Source organism: Callionymus lyra, chromosome 17, assembly GCF_982586985.1.
Source record: "Callionymus lyra chromosome 17, fCalLyr1.hap1.1, whole genome shotgun sequence".
In the NCBI taxonomy this organism is placed as follows: Eukaryota; Metazoa; Chordata; class Actinopteri; order Syngnathiformes; family Callionymidae; genus Callionymus; species Callionymus lyra.
In genome coordinates this window covers 3,816,661-3,830,153 of record NC_141834.1, presented here as the reverse complement: position 1 = coordinate 3,830,153, position 13,493 = coordinate 3,816,661, and the positions used below count along the sequence as shown (strand labels likewise).

The 13,493-nt window shown below is 41.4% G+C and overlaps 1 protein-coding gene across 1 annotated transcript in view; it reads left to right on the top strand.

The window, feature by feature from the left end:
- Nucleotides 1-13,493, top strand: part of thsd7ab (thrombospondin, type I, domain containing 7Ab) — a 123,184-nt gene that overhangs the window by 57,562 nt on the left and 52,129 nt on the right. The window contains exons 9-12 of the mRNA XM_087778966.1: nt 2,304-2,550; nt 11,086-11,201; nt 12,268-12,403; nt 12,471-12,574. Of these exons, the coding sequence (XP_087635092.1) occupies nt 2,304-2,550; nt 11,086-11,201; nt 12,268-12,403; nt 12,471-12,574 (603 nt within the window). The remainder of the gene's footprint in view (nt 1-2,303; nt 2,551-11,085; nt 11,202-12,267; nt 12,404-12,470; nt 12,575-13,493) is intronic.

Below are 13,493 nucleotides of genomic sequence, written 5' to 3'. Positions count from 1 at the left end.
GTGGCGCTATGTAAAGCCGTTGAGAACCACTGGTGTAGATTTAGAGAACCTTGTATAGTGTTATAGAATAGACGTTTGAACTTGTGTGCTCGGTCAAATGTTTTAATAAAAATAAACTAATACATAGAAAGTGTGCAAGTTCGCTTCCCAGTTAGGGGGTTGGGGGAACCTGTGAGTTTTTATGTTCTCCGAATGTGACTTGGGCTTTTCCTGGGCAGTCTGGTTTCCTCCCACAGTCCAAAAACATACAGATGTTGATTCTGTGAGTTAAGTTTTAACTTGTGTCCAATCAGCAATCAGTGGGAGGAGCTTGTTGTCCTGTTGATGGACATGTCTCAAGCCGAAATAGAAAATGTAACAGATTCAAAACTCAAGTTTTTCAGTGATCTGATGCGGTGCAGCAGGTTTTCTGACGTCAAGCACATCTGCGCTGATTATTTGGGGGAAGCCAACGTGTCGCAGCTCTTCCCGCTCTGTGATTCACAAAACCAAAATTCTGCCAACTCATGCTGGGAAAGCAGGTGCACGAACTGCAAGTCCCAGAATACCACTTAATCGCGTTGAAAGCCATAAGCGTCGGCAATTACTCTAAAACCAGAGCGGCTCTCGGGCTCGGTGCATCGACCCAGAAAACTCTGGACTGACATTTGAGCAGTGAAGTGAGTCACACACACGCAGCCGTGACGATGACAGCGGGAGAACAGTGGATGGATCATGTGCACAAGCCGAGCTGCAGTCACCGCCGGTCTCCGACCACAGGGGGAGTCAACCGGCCGGACCGGAATACAAATAACAGATCTTTGGTGGGTCCAATTAGTGCCGAGCTGCCATGTGTATTTACAGGAGAGCACAGTGAAGCTAATGACTACATCGAGGATCATCATGAGTCTTACTGAGCCTGGACTCCGTGTGAACCCGGAGTTAAGATTAGTGGACAGCAGTTTCCTTCCTGGTCTTAAGTGTCAAGCGTCATACATCGGGAAGGCAAGTAATGCCTTTCATAATTAAAAACAAAGAGGTTAAAGGTCAACTAATGTGTTTATTTAAGTAAGTAAGTCATTTTTATTTATATAGCACTTTTCCAGACCAGGGTCACAAAACGCTTAAACAATCAAAACAATATTCAATAAAGTATATACTTTAAAGGTCAAGATAAAACTGATAATACAACAGGAGTTCCAGAAAATCAAGGAAAAGCCTAACAAATAGTGTCCTAAATTGATCTTGGACCTCTATTGTACACATCAGTATGTGTTTGTTTGTACAAAACTCTATTTTAATTAAAATACATACATTGGAAAATGTGTTTAAACCCTGAACACTGAAAACGGTTTGTTTGTCTATCTTGTTTGCCAAAACCACGCCCACTCTGCTGTGATTGGTCAAACATTGAGGTTTGTCACACTGCTTCATCAATCCTGAAGGTCTTAACCTCCAAGGGACTTGTGAATAAAGAAATAGGCAGGATGTTCTTCGAGGCTCCGGGAGGAGTGAAACCCATTATTACATCATGATGGGATCTGCTCTCATAACCTCTCGTTCGCTGAGATTTCAGACGGGATTTTATAAAGTAATTACTACAATATATCGTCATGATGAGGGACTAATGCATCTTCAAGATTTGAAACGTGAGTGAGTCAGTTTGCACATTAGTTGCACTTTAAGGTTATTTGTATCTTGGGTACGTCGTCGTTAGAAAATGCTATGCATAATCATTTTTCAAGAATTTAGATGGCGGTTTGGTATCGTACATCAATCAGCAAGTGACAAGGAAAACGATAAGTCTGAAGGTATTAAATAGAACTTTTTGTACTTTCTGACCAGAGGTGCGACAATACAGGTAACTCACCATTCAATACTGTGGCGATATTTGGCCCATGATATGATACATATTTGCAATATTCAATATATTGCACAAAATTACATCACAATATTTCAAGATATATATAAAAATACCTATAAAAAAGAAATATATCTTGTCAATTTATTCCAAAACTCTTTTACGATTTATAAACGAATAAAGACTGCACAGCTGGACATATTAAAGTGCATGAACATGAATCTTATTTGAACCAGGACAGCAGTTTCTGATAGAGATTATTATGATGGAGGGATTAGGTACTGACAGTGACATTGGGGTTAATCCATTATGTTTGTTGTAATACAATATTGATATTTTCTGTCAGTTTATTAATTATTGATTAGGAATGAGAGCATATTGCAATATCCCATCCGTACTTTTGAAAACTCTGATGTAAATAATTAAGTATCATTTGTACGTTCTCACTTTCCTCTGCCAACAGGTGGCGCCATGTGCCCGAACAGCAGCGTCCTGCAGGAGGTACGGAACTGCAACGAGCACGCCTGCACCGTCTACCACTGGCAAACCGGTCCATGGGGGCTTTGCAGCGACGACCCGTCCACCACTTCCCTGAACACGTCCACAGGGGTTCGGCCCGTCAGCAGCGGACCTGGAACCTGCTCCACGGGCATGCAGACCCGAAAAGTCATCTGCGTCCGTGTCAACGTGGGACAAGTCCCGCCAAAGAAGTAAGATTGTTTGCGTGAACAACCGAGAGTCGACAGTAAACGAGTCAGCTTGTCAAAAAAAAAAACAACCCTGTTTACCCACTTCCTGTTTTACTTCTGCTAAGCTGGTGATTATGTGATTTGATTGGATCTGAGCAGTCTTCAATCAAGTCCAACTCACTTGATTTTGGACAAACCTGACTTTAGGAGAAGCTCATCAGTGAGTCAGAAGGTCATTTCAGTCAAGAATGTCAAAAATTACTTGGGTTGTTTGCAGTGGCGGGCCGTGCATTCCACACATAGGCCTTCAGTGGGTGTACAGTTATAGGTCAATAACACTTTTAGATCATCATCAAATGAACATCAGTGTATTATATCAAAATATCACTCCCACTACAGTCTGTGTGGTTTCCATGGCCACAACACACACGCTCTGCATTGCAATCCTGGAAGCGGTGTGCAACTTGCGCAAGCAAGAGGAAAGCTATGAAATGAAGAGAAAAGACTATGAGGAAAAATGTAATACATATTTATGAAAATAAACAATTAAAAAAAAACTTTTTTATTTTTGTAATAAATTGATAATGTTTAGGCCAGCAGAGAAGGCCTTGCTGGCCCTGACAGCCCGCCACTGGTTGTTTGGCTGCTCACGTCTGGTCAGATGGACATCATTGATGCAACTATGAAAATCATTAGGTTCACTATGACCTGAAAAAATGAAACCATTAGCATGACTCAAAATTAATTTACTGCTTAACCAAAGGAAATGATCAAACACCAAACTAGTATTTCCTTCAGTTCATGTGGACTTGTGGAGCCGTTGAGTCAAAAAAAAATCCGGTGACTCAACACACAAGATGAGTCACTCTACGTCACAGAGATGAGTCACAAAGAAGAGTCAAAAAGTATGGATCGGAAAAACAAGGCTCTCAGTAACGAGAGCGATGAGACGTCAAGTCAAACCCTGAAATCAGGGAGATGCCGAGCAAGATGGCAGCGCGACATGACTCCTCGCGCATATCTCCTCCTCACAGCCGAGCGAGGAGGAATAAATCTTGTGTTGCTGCAGTGGTAATGACGCTCTGATAACTCCTCACTGATGATAATGAGGGTAATTAAAGAATTGATACTTCAGGGCAATTATCAGCGGGCTGATGACAGACGTGCTGCCTGATGGGAGTCCATGACGGAGGATGTTCTTGAAGTGAAGTTAGAAATCATGGTGATTGAAACAGTTACAGCAACAGGTTTCCTTCATCGTTTTTATTACGTTGTATTAAGTGTTGTGACGAAAACACTTGGGTGGCAGAACCTACCTGTGTGGGACTCCATCAACTGTGAGTCATTCCCATTGTTACGGACATTTTCATGGACTTAACTAGGTGTATTAGTAAGTAAGTAAGTAATTTATATTTGTAGAGCGCTTTTATAGACCGGGGTCACAAAGCGCTTAAACAATCAAAACAATACCCAATAAAATATATACTAATAAGATCAAGACAACATTGAGACAAACACAGGAGACTCAGAAAATCAGGGAAAAGCCTGCACGAATAAAAATGTCTTAAGATGTTTCTTGTTTCTGAGTCAGTAGATCCATCAAACACAGAGGGAGAGGAAGATCGTTTCAAAGCTTAGGAGCAACAGCCTGGAAGGATTTCTCTCCTCTGGTCCTTGACCGTGTTCAGGAACCATCAGTAAATTCTGATCCACAGACCTCAGAGCCCGAGCTGGGCTGTAAGTCTGGATCAGATCACTGATGTAAGGAGGAGCCTGACCATGAATAGATCTGAAAGTAAGAACCAGAATTTTAAAGTTGATCCTGAAAGAAACAGGCAGCCAGTGAAGAGATTTAAGGATCAGCAAAATGTGAGTTCTTCTACCAGAGCGGGTCAGAATTGTCGCTACAGAGTTCTGAGTCCTCTTTACCAACACTAAAGCAACTCACTGCAGGGGGGCTCATATGTGTGAAACAAAGTTTCTATACATCGCCGTCATGTCTAGCAAAGATCGAAGTTAAGGGACTCACTTGTCACGTCACACATTGAATCCTTAAACTTGTTTGCGCAGAGCGTTGGTTCTGTCCAAGGCTTTTTTAGTAGAGCTAGCGTTAGCATCCTTAGATTCAATGTTCTTATCAGTGACGGGGACATCCATTAACCAAAGAGGGGTCAGACAGTGCGCTGTTCTAGCGGTTCTGAATCACAGCGGACAGCGGAAGATAAAACCAAGATTAATGTCCAGCTGCAGCGAGCGGGTCCTGCTGCTGACCCGCACGTTATCCACTTCTAGTCCAGGATATGTTTGTTCAGAGGCAGCAGGCGGGTGCTGGACCGGAGGTAGATGTTGAGTAATTGATTTGTTTCCTCTGCTTAATGCTGAGAAACATTTCAGGAACTGAAGTCAAGTTGCAGCGCCCGCAGTAAGCAGCGGGGTTGATGAACTCGTGTTTGGGAATAAACTGAAGTGTTTACAAATGAAGTCTCTCAATTACAGCGAAGAACCCCAGAGAGGACGTGTCATACTGTGTTCAGTTGAAGTGATTGATGAATCAAGGCAAAGTATCGCCAACTGTTTGTACTGCAACAATATCAGGGCGAGGGATGTGACAGGGTTGGGACCCAAATCTTCAGTAACAAACAGTCAAGTATTAAATAAGACCTTGGTTAACCAATAATAGACAAGATTTTACCATTTGATTCTTCGGCATTCAATAAGGTTACATCTTCCATTTTGACTCTCCACTGACCGAAGACCAGCCTCCAGCAAAAATAATATACACAAACAAGTGTTTAAGAATAAGAATCAGTGAGTCACAGTAGCCTCACTCAGGAATAACCACTTCAGGCAAGTGGTTTGACATGTAACATATCGTAACCCGCGGGTCCATGGAGTTTGTCTTTTGGCTCAGCTCTTTCTTGGCCTCCTAGGACAGATGGATTTCTAGGATTATAAGATTGACTTTGATTGGACTTTGACTAATATGTAGTGCACACACACGCTGCAGTCTTTCTACCCGACCTTGACCCCGACAGACTTTGACAGCTGAATCGTCAAAAATCCGAAATAATGCCGTATATTGTCGGCTACTGCCCCGAGGCAAACGTAGCGGCAGATTGATGTTGCATAGTCACGAGTCCGCAGAGAAAAATAAAAGATGAAAGTCAAAGAGAATCCGGTCCTCTAGCGTCTCCCGTCGATGAGGTGGTTTGTGGACTTCTGTTAAATCTTTGTCCTCGGGTGTCCGTGGAAAACTTTTCGTTTCAGCCACACGCTTAGTGAGCTCTCTCTCACACACACACACACACACACACACACACACACACACACACACAAACGCAAGCACACACAGATGAACTTAATAACTTGGTGGGAAATTACTTTTCACTCAGGATGACGGCTAAAGATTGATTGCCAATTAGCCGTGTTTGTCCGCCGCAGAAGGTCCAATTAGCTCGTGGATCACCAAACCTTTGCGGAACCCTCGAGTGTTTGAAGGAAGCATAACGAAAAGAAACCAATGTGACTCATCAATGCCACTATCCCAGTCGTACTTCTGCCCGCCATCTTGGATCCAGCAGGCAAAGGTGGTCGAGAGACAATAAGTGAATCGTAGAGCTGAGTGAGTCACTTGATTTCTAGGTATAAAGTGGGAATCGTGGACTTGTTGAGTCTCTTTTCCAGACAGAATATCTGTGTCGGACAGAAATAAGTTTGATGGACGGAATCTCACACATGCGTGACCTTTGTTGCATGAATTTAAAAACTGAACAAGTGAGTGACTGTGGATCATGTTGATGAAGGTACATCTGGAAGAGAACCTGAATCACACAACTTACCAGCATTCCATCTCTGGACCTAAATACTGAACGTCTGTCTCAGAGTAAGTCACTGAAAGCGAAACTTTGCCCAGACGTATAAACATCTACATAAAGCCTCTCATAAAGTCGCTCAGATTTATAAGAGCAGCCGCCACCTCGTCTTTTAGAATCAATATTTGGCTGCGTAAAAGGAAACAAGTGCAGATTTTATCCTTGAATAAAAGTGAAGATGAGAAACACACAGATAAACACACACACACTAAAGCATCAGAGCGTCACACTTCATTAACCACGCTCACACAGGAGCGTTTGGTACTTAGAGATGATGAACTATGTGCTAAAACTCATAATAATATTTAACATTAACCATCACTCGGCAGAATGTTTTCGCCCTTGACGTTTGCTGACCACTGCACACTTCTCACGCCACACAAGCTGGTCAGTTATTGATGGTCAACCGTGTTCATCGCTTGTAACGTGTGTGATTCATTATTTACGTACAAAACTAGCGTTCAAGTCCCGAAACCTAACTAAGCAGTCAAACACAAGCTGCGGTCAAAACCGACCTTTAAATAGTTGAGTCATGTGCTTCTAATGGAGAATTCACACGCCGACTCACGCCAAAGTGCTTATTTGTTTTGGGCGACAAAGTTATCTCTCAGGTTCTGAAAAAGTAAGTGAATTAGCTGAGGGGTGTGTCTTTTGTCAGTGCAGAGTCAAAATGGCGGATGTTTAGTATTAGAAAAAACAGACTTGGACTGACTTTCATAGCATTTTTCTTCATCTTCTTGTTGGATTTTCCCTCTCTAAAAACATCTCTGGACTCCGATTGGTCAACCAAGTTTAACATTTTTAAACTTGGACTGAGTCTCTCATTGTTTTGACAAGATTTAACATCCTCCACACACTAGGCATCGCTCACATTATAAGTCTATTTAAATACCCTTTCTTAAAAGTAACCGGAAGTGATAACAGCATTATGTAGCTTGATGCTAGCAGGGTCAATATAAATAAATTGACGATTGTGTGCTAACACACACACACACACACAGATACGTCAACGTCAAAGACAGTGTGTCTGTGAATTAGCCGTCATGTCAATGCGGGACATCAAAGCGGTGACTAATCCGCTGTCGCTGCATGTTTTGAAAATAAGCAGATGGAGAGAGGGATGAGTGGCGAGAATTAAAGTTAGCGGTTTTAGGAGTCACCAAACAAACATGGCCGTGTCAGGGTGGCCGCCAACCTGCTGCCACTCTGGTGATCTTCGTGTCTCTGCATCTCTTCTCTTCTTATGGATTTTTCCACCGATTTCATAATGTGATTTTGTCCATGTTCCTGCGAATCACTGAATCCGGTATCGGCGGAAAAAGCAGCTGGTGGTCCTGCAGCATCAAGGTCACAGAGCAAACAGGAAGTGCCCATGTACCAGGAAACGCAGCGGGGTGATTGACTGGCTTTGATTTAGTCGTCAACATCGTCCCTCTCGCTCGCTCGGACTGTCAGAATCAATAAGCAGCCGCTGATGTTCTCGCCTCACACCGTCGGAGATACGACCCCGAGGCGCTGACATATTTGTCTCTGCTGTGTTTCCCATTTCAAGCAGCTTTGACAGCGTCTGTCTACGTGTGCGTGTGTTTTGTTTGCACGTGTGCACGCTTGTCTGCCGCGGGGCTGCTGAAGACGGCGGCGAGGAATCCGTACGTGAGACGGGGGGCATCTGCATATGTGGGGGGGGGGGGATCCTAAACTCATTTGTGTGACACACACCTGAGCTCACTTGTTTCTCCATGTATGCCACCCGCATCTCACCCTGCAGGGCCACTGCCGTTGCCATAGCAACACGCAAACTGTTTCAGTTTAACCATCAGCTCGGTTAAGATGACTTTTGCTGAACTTGAGTCATCAATATTTATTTCTCAATGACTCAAATACTTTGTTATTTGAGTCAGAAGGACCCGCTTTAGTGTTTAGAAGTCATTCATGTTAGTACCAGAACAATATGTTGAGCCAGGGACACACAGTGTGTAGGTGTCACTGCCTATTTCCAGACATACTGTATAATAGTGAGCCGTGGAGAGCCCTCTTTTAGCTACCAGCGTCACAACCTCACACAGGCTGTGTTTGACTCTCCCCGCTGCTGTAGGACTCAGAAGTCACTCAGCAACAAGCTATTCATGAGAGAAACAAAAGACTTTAAATAACTCAGTCAAGGTCGTGAGAATGTTCACAAGTGTTTAACAGGAAGCAGTTAAAATATTAACCCCGGATGCTGCAGAGCCAAACATTTATCTTAAATCGATGTGACGGGTGAAAGTGGAACAAATTGAGCAGAACGGAGGGTGAAATCCGAGCAAAGACAAAACATACAGATCATGAAAAATGCATCACATGGAGCACAGTCGAGATTTCACCTCCCTGTGAACGCCCGAGATATTCTCCTCACACTTTCTTTCTCCGACTCGTGACCTCATTTCAGTGTGTGGAAGAGCGAACATAATTTTATTTTAATCATCTACATTCGGATAAAAGAGTTCATTAGTGGAGCCTGAATATATTCAGAGGGAAGAGTGAAGCATATTTCAGTTCATATTTCAGTTTCTTACGGAAAGATGTCGAGATCATAATAGACTCCATGACACACACAACGATCACTTGACCAGTGTTGGGTAAGTTACTTAAAAATAGTATATTTAACTTCTTTCAAAAGTAAGCCAGTTACCTTAAGTTACTTAGTTAGTAACTATTACAATGGGAAAGTAACTATTTCGTAAGAAGAATAAAGTCAACTTTAACAATACATGAATTAAACAATATAATGAAATCAGTTAGAGCTGCACCGATCATAATTCTTGTGGCTTATAACCTATTGAATAAAAACTATCTAAAAACATTGTAATAAAAAACATTAAAACCTTTAAAGAAAAATAACAAACAATACAAAACTTAAACCAACAATGTAATCATAAAAATCTTTCTGAAATGTGAAAATCAATGTTTAATTGTGTGTTACTATTTTCATTAAAGTGATACAGTGTTCGTTTATAGTGTTTGACGTTTAGTTTTAAAATTGAATACGTTCTTGAACGCACCCCAGCAATCCCATTGTCATTGAATGCATCATTTATATGAATGAGTTGCAAAGAAATTACAGATATGTGTTTCTTCCTGTGTTTATCTCATCCACGCATTCATTGTTGATTTAATTTAAAAGAGTAATAACATAAACTTATATCTATTTATCATTGTGTATAAACAAATAAGCCTCTTATGAGGAATAATCTGCTGGTGAAGGTCTCCAAGTGTGATGTAATGATTAACACGTTATGGTTTTTGACAACATAATAAGTTACGACACTCATTACTGGAAAAAATAATGAAGTTAGCAAAACCTGTTACTTAATAATGCATTACTCCCAACACTGCATATGACACACCAGATGATCACATGACATATTCAACGAGACTAGCTGAAGTATACAGCATTCCCTGTGTTTCATAAACAAAACAAACAAAAACATTTTTTAAATGGAAAAATACATAAGCCTTGTAACTATTTTTTAATATTTCATTTTCCTTTTAAGATGCCTTCATGGACTTAAAGAAGGTCAGAAACTTTTTGACACTATAAGAGAGTCGTGAGCCCAAAAATGAAAGAACAGGTTTAGTCCAGAGAGACGTGAGGTAGAAGAGGAAGAGGTGCAAAAACAATAACAAGAACTCAGCAGGAGTGGTGTCTTCAGTGATGAGAGAGACGCTCGTCTTGTCTGCACCTCACCATGTTTCACCACAGAGAGCGTGTAGAGTGGGAGGAGCCGCAGGGTCAAAGGTTCAATCCCAGCTTTCCTGACACGATCTGACACACAGATCAACTGATCCCTGTGATGTCTGAACAACAGAGAACCAACACAGGAGTATCACCGTGCAAATCGTTCCCTTTGAATGACATCAGTTCATCCTAATATTCAGCCACAACATTATCTGTGTCTGACAGATTATTATTTTTTGTAACTACAGGCGATTATGACTCATGTTGAAGAGTGTAGGGAAGTCCTTAAGTATCCATTAAGAACTGTGACTCATGAGTTAGTGTTCAGATCCTACTGTAACAGAACCGTCTTGATCAAAACAGCTTAACGTTCAAATTAAAGGATCAAGTTTAGAAACCAGCAGTGGAGCTGAAGTGCCCTCGAGCTAAACACCTGTTCGCTCTCTCCCCGAACATCAGTCGCCTGATGCTAAAAATGTAAATGAGTCCCGCCCGACATTCCCGCTGCTTCACTTTTGTTTCCCCGGTCTTCTCCGAGAGTGAAGGAGCCGCAGGATTTGTTCTGCTCCAGAGAGGATTTACTTCCACTATTAAAAATAAATCTCCTCTTGTGTTGACTGGCGCAGTTTCCCTGTGACGAACCCGCTTCGCTAATGACACAGAGCTGCACGGAGCTCGCGCTCTAACGAGTGTTTAACCCTCCAGCAGAGACGGAACCACAGCAGTGTCTTGGATCTCTGGTGCCGAGTGGGTTTCCACTGTTGGTACATGCCTCGTGAACCAAGTCTTGATCAGCTGAACTCCAATTCACCTGATTCGACGAGTAATAGACAACGAACATGTTGACTTTATGTTGTTTTGTAAATCAATGTAGATGAAGAAGTCGAAGAAGAGAGTGCAGGCACGGTGGAGACGGCGTGTCCGCTAATACGATGGTGAAAAATGTTTAATGTCATGTGACCTCAGGTGCCCGGACGGCCCTCGACCCAGCGCGGTCCAATCCTGTCAGCTGCCCTGCAAGAAGGACTGCATCGTGACCCCCTTCAGCGAGTGGACTCTCTGCCCGGTCTCCTGTGATGCAGGTACGTCTGCAAGGCCTCGTGGTCCATCAGTAAATAGGTGGCAAACCTATGAGATGCCCCTGAGGGGACTGGGCTCACGTATTAAATCTATTAAATAAACGATCAGAAAAAACAAGAAAACATGCATGAAAAAGTTTATATTTTACATACAATTTTATTAACATACACAGAGTACACAGATAATCACAGACTTGTTTGACACATCTTAAGATGATGTTTACACAAGAATAAATCTACAAATCACTAAACTTAAGTAATAATAATAAATAAATAATATAATTTGAGACATTTGTTCGTTATATTCTAAAAACAAGCTTATAATTCCTGCAAATTTTCTGAATTGCATGAAATAGCTGATAAAAACATGCGTTATAAAATGATCATGTCCTTATCAATTAGACTCAAACTGAAAAAAATATGAATTTACTATTTTAACTGCAAACACGTGTTTTAATATTTGTAAAATTGTCATCGTTAATGTGTCTTTGCACGTCTCAACATGACAAGTGATTGCAACCATGATCAGAAAAATTGATACATTTTTTACTTTAAATTGTTTATCATACCTGCCTCTCGCCCGAGTAGCTGGGCTAAAATCACACCCTTTTCTAGTGATTTGAGGGACTGATTGCTAGGTTGAGAAGGGCTGTTGCATCAAAAGAAAAATAATCAAAATAACTTTCATCTATGGAGAAAAGTAAAAAAAAAATCTGAATAAAATGGAATAAGATTGATACAAATTATTGATGTAAATAAAAATATATATATTAAAAAAGAAACACTAACCTGAAACTAATAGAAATTAACTTGATATGATGTTAAAATGAGTTTTTATAAAGCTTTAAATTGAGGAAAATCTCATTAGCAATTTAAACCACAATTCAATAGATATAACAAAACAACGGTAAAAACAAAGTGTGTGTACGTCTACATGAGTTGGACTGAAGAACTGTCCATGTTCCTGAACTTTTTGGCCATTTACAGTTTTAGAACCCTCAACAATGTGATTAGGACACGTACAAAGAAAAGTATTTTCTTATTCCGACTCGGTATTATGTGATTCCAGCTGGAGTACCAGAGAAGAAAAAGCAGTCAAGGAAACGTATGATCATCCAGCTGCCGTCCAATGGAGGACAAGAGTGTCCAGAACTTCTGGAGGAGGAGAAGGATTGTGAGGTCCCTAAGATCTGCCCGGGATACAGGTGAGGACTACAGATCCACGACTTCAGGGACAGAGGAATAACTTTCTATAATGTTGAATCTATTCAGGTGGAAAACGCATAAGTGGAGGAAGTGTCAGCTGGTTCCCTGGTCCCTCAGACAAGAGCGTCCCGGGGCTCAGGAGTCCTGTGGTCCTGGACTACAGACAAGAGGTATCGCTCCCAACTTCATGTCATGACTATTAACAACATGACTGTTAACAACATGAAGGCTCTAAAATGCAACTGTTCTCCAACGTGACTGTTCTTCAATGTGACTGTTCTCTTACATGACTGTTCTTCAACGGGACTGTTCTTTTACAAGACTGTTCTTCAACAAGAATGTACTTCAATAAGACTGATCTCAAATATGACTGTTCTTTAACAAGACTGTTCTCCTACACGACTGTTCTTCAACAATACTGTTCTAGCAATATGACTGTTTTTTAACTAGGCTGTTCTTTAACGAGACTGTTCTCAAATATGACTGTTCTTCAACAAGACTGTTCTCAAATATGACTGTTCTTCAACAAGACTGTTCTCAAATATGACTGTTCTTCAACAAGAGTGTTCCCTAATACGACTGTTCTCCAAAGTGACTGTGCTACAACGCGACTGTTACTCACCAAGACTGTTCTTCAACAAGACTGTACTCCAACATGACTGTTTTTCAACAAAACTGTTCTCCAACAGGAGTGTTTTCAACATGACTGTTCCCTAATATGACTGTTCTCCAACATGACTGTTCTCCAATGTGACTGTTCTACAACGTGACTGTTCTTCAACAAGAATGTTCTCCAACATGACTGTTCTCCAATGTGACTGTTTTACAACGCGACTGTTCTTCAACAAGAATGTTCTCCAACATGACTGTTCTCCAAAGTGACTGTTATCAGAAACAATTGATCTTCTATGTGACTGTTTGCCTTCCGACTGTATTTAACGTGAATTTTCTCCACACAACTTTTTACCACACACTATTTACTACACAACCTCACCATGCTAGTGTTTACCAGGTGATCATCTTACTGAAGGTTGCAAAATGTTAACGTAAAACGGGAAACATCTTTGTTTTTCCTGCTAAAATATCACA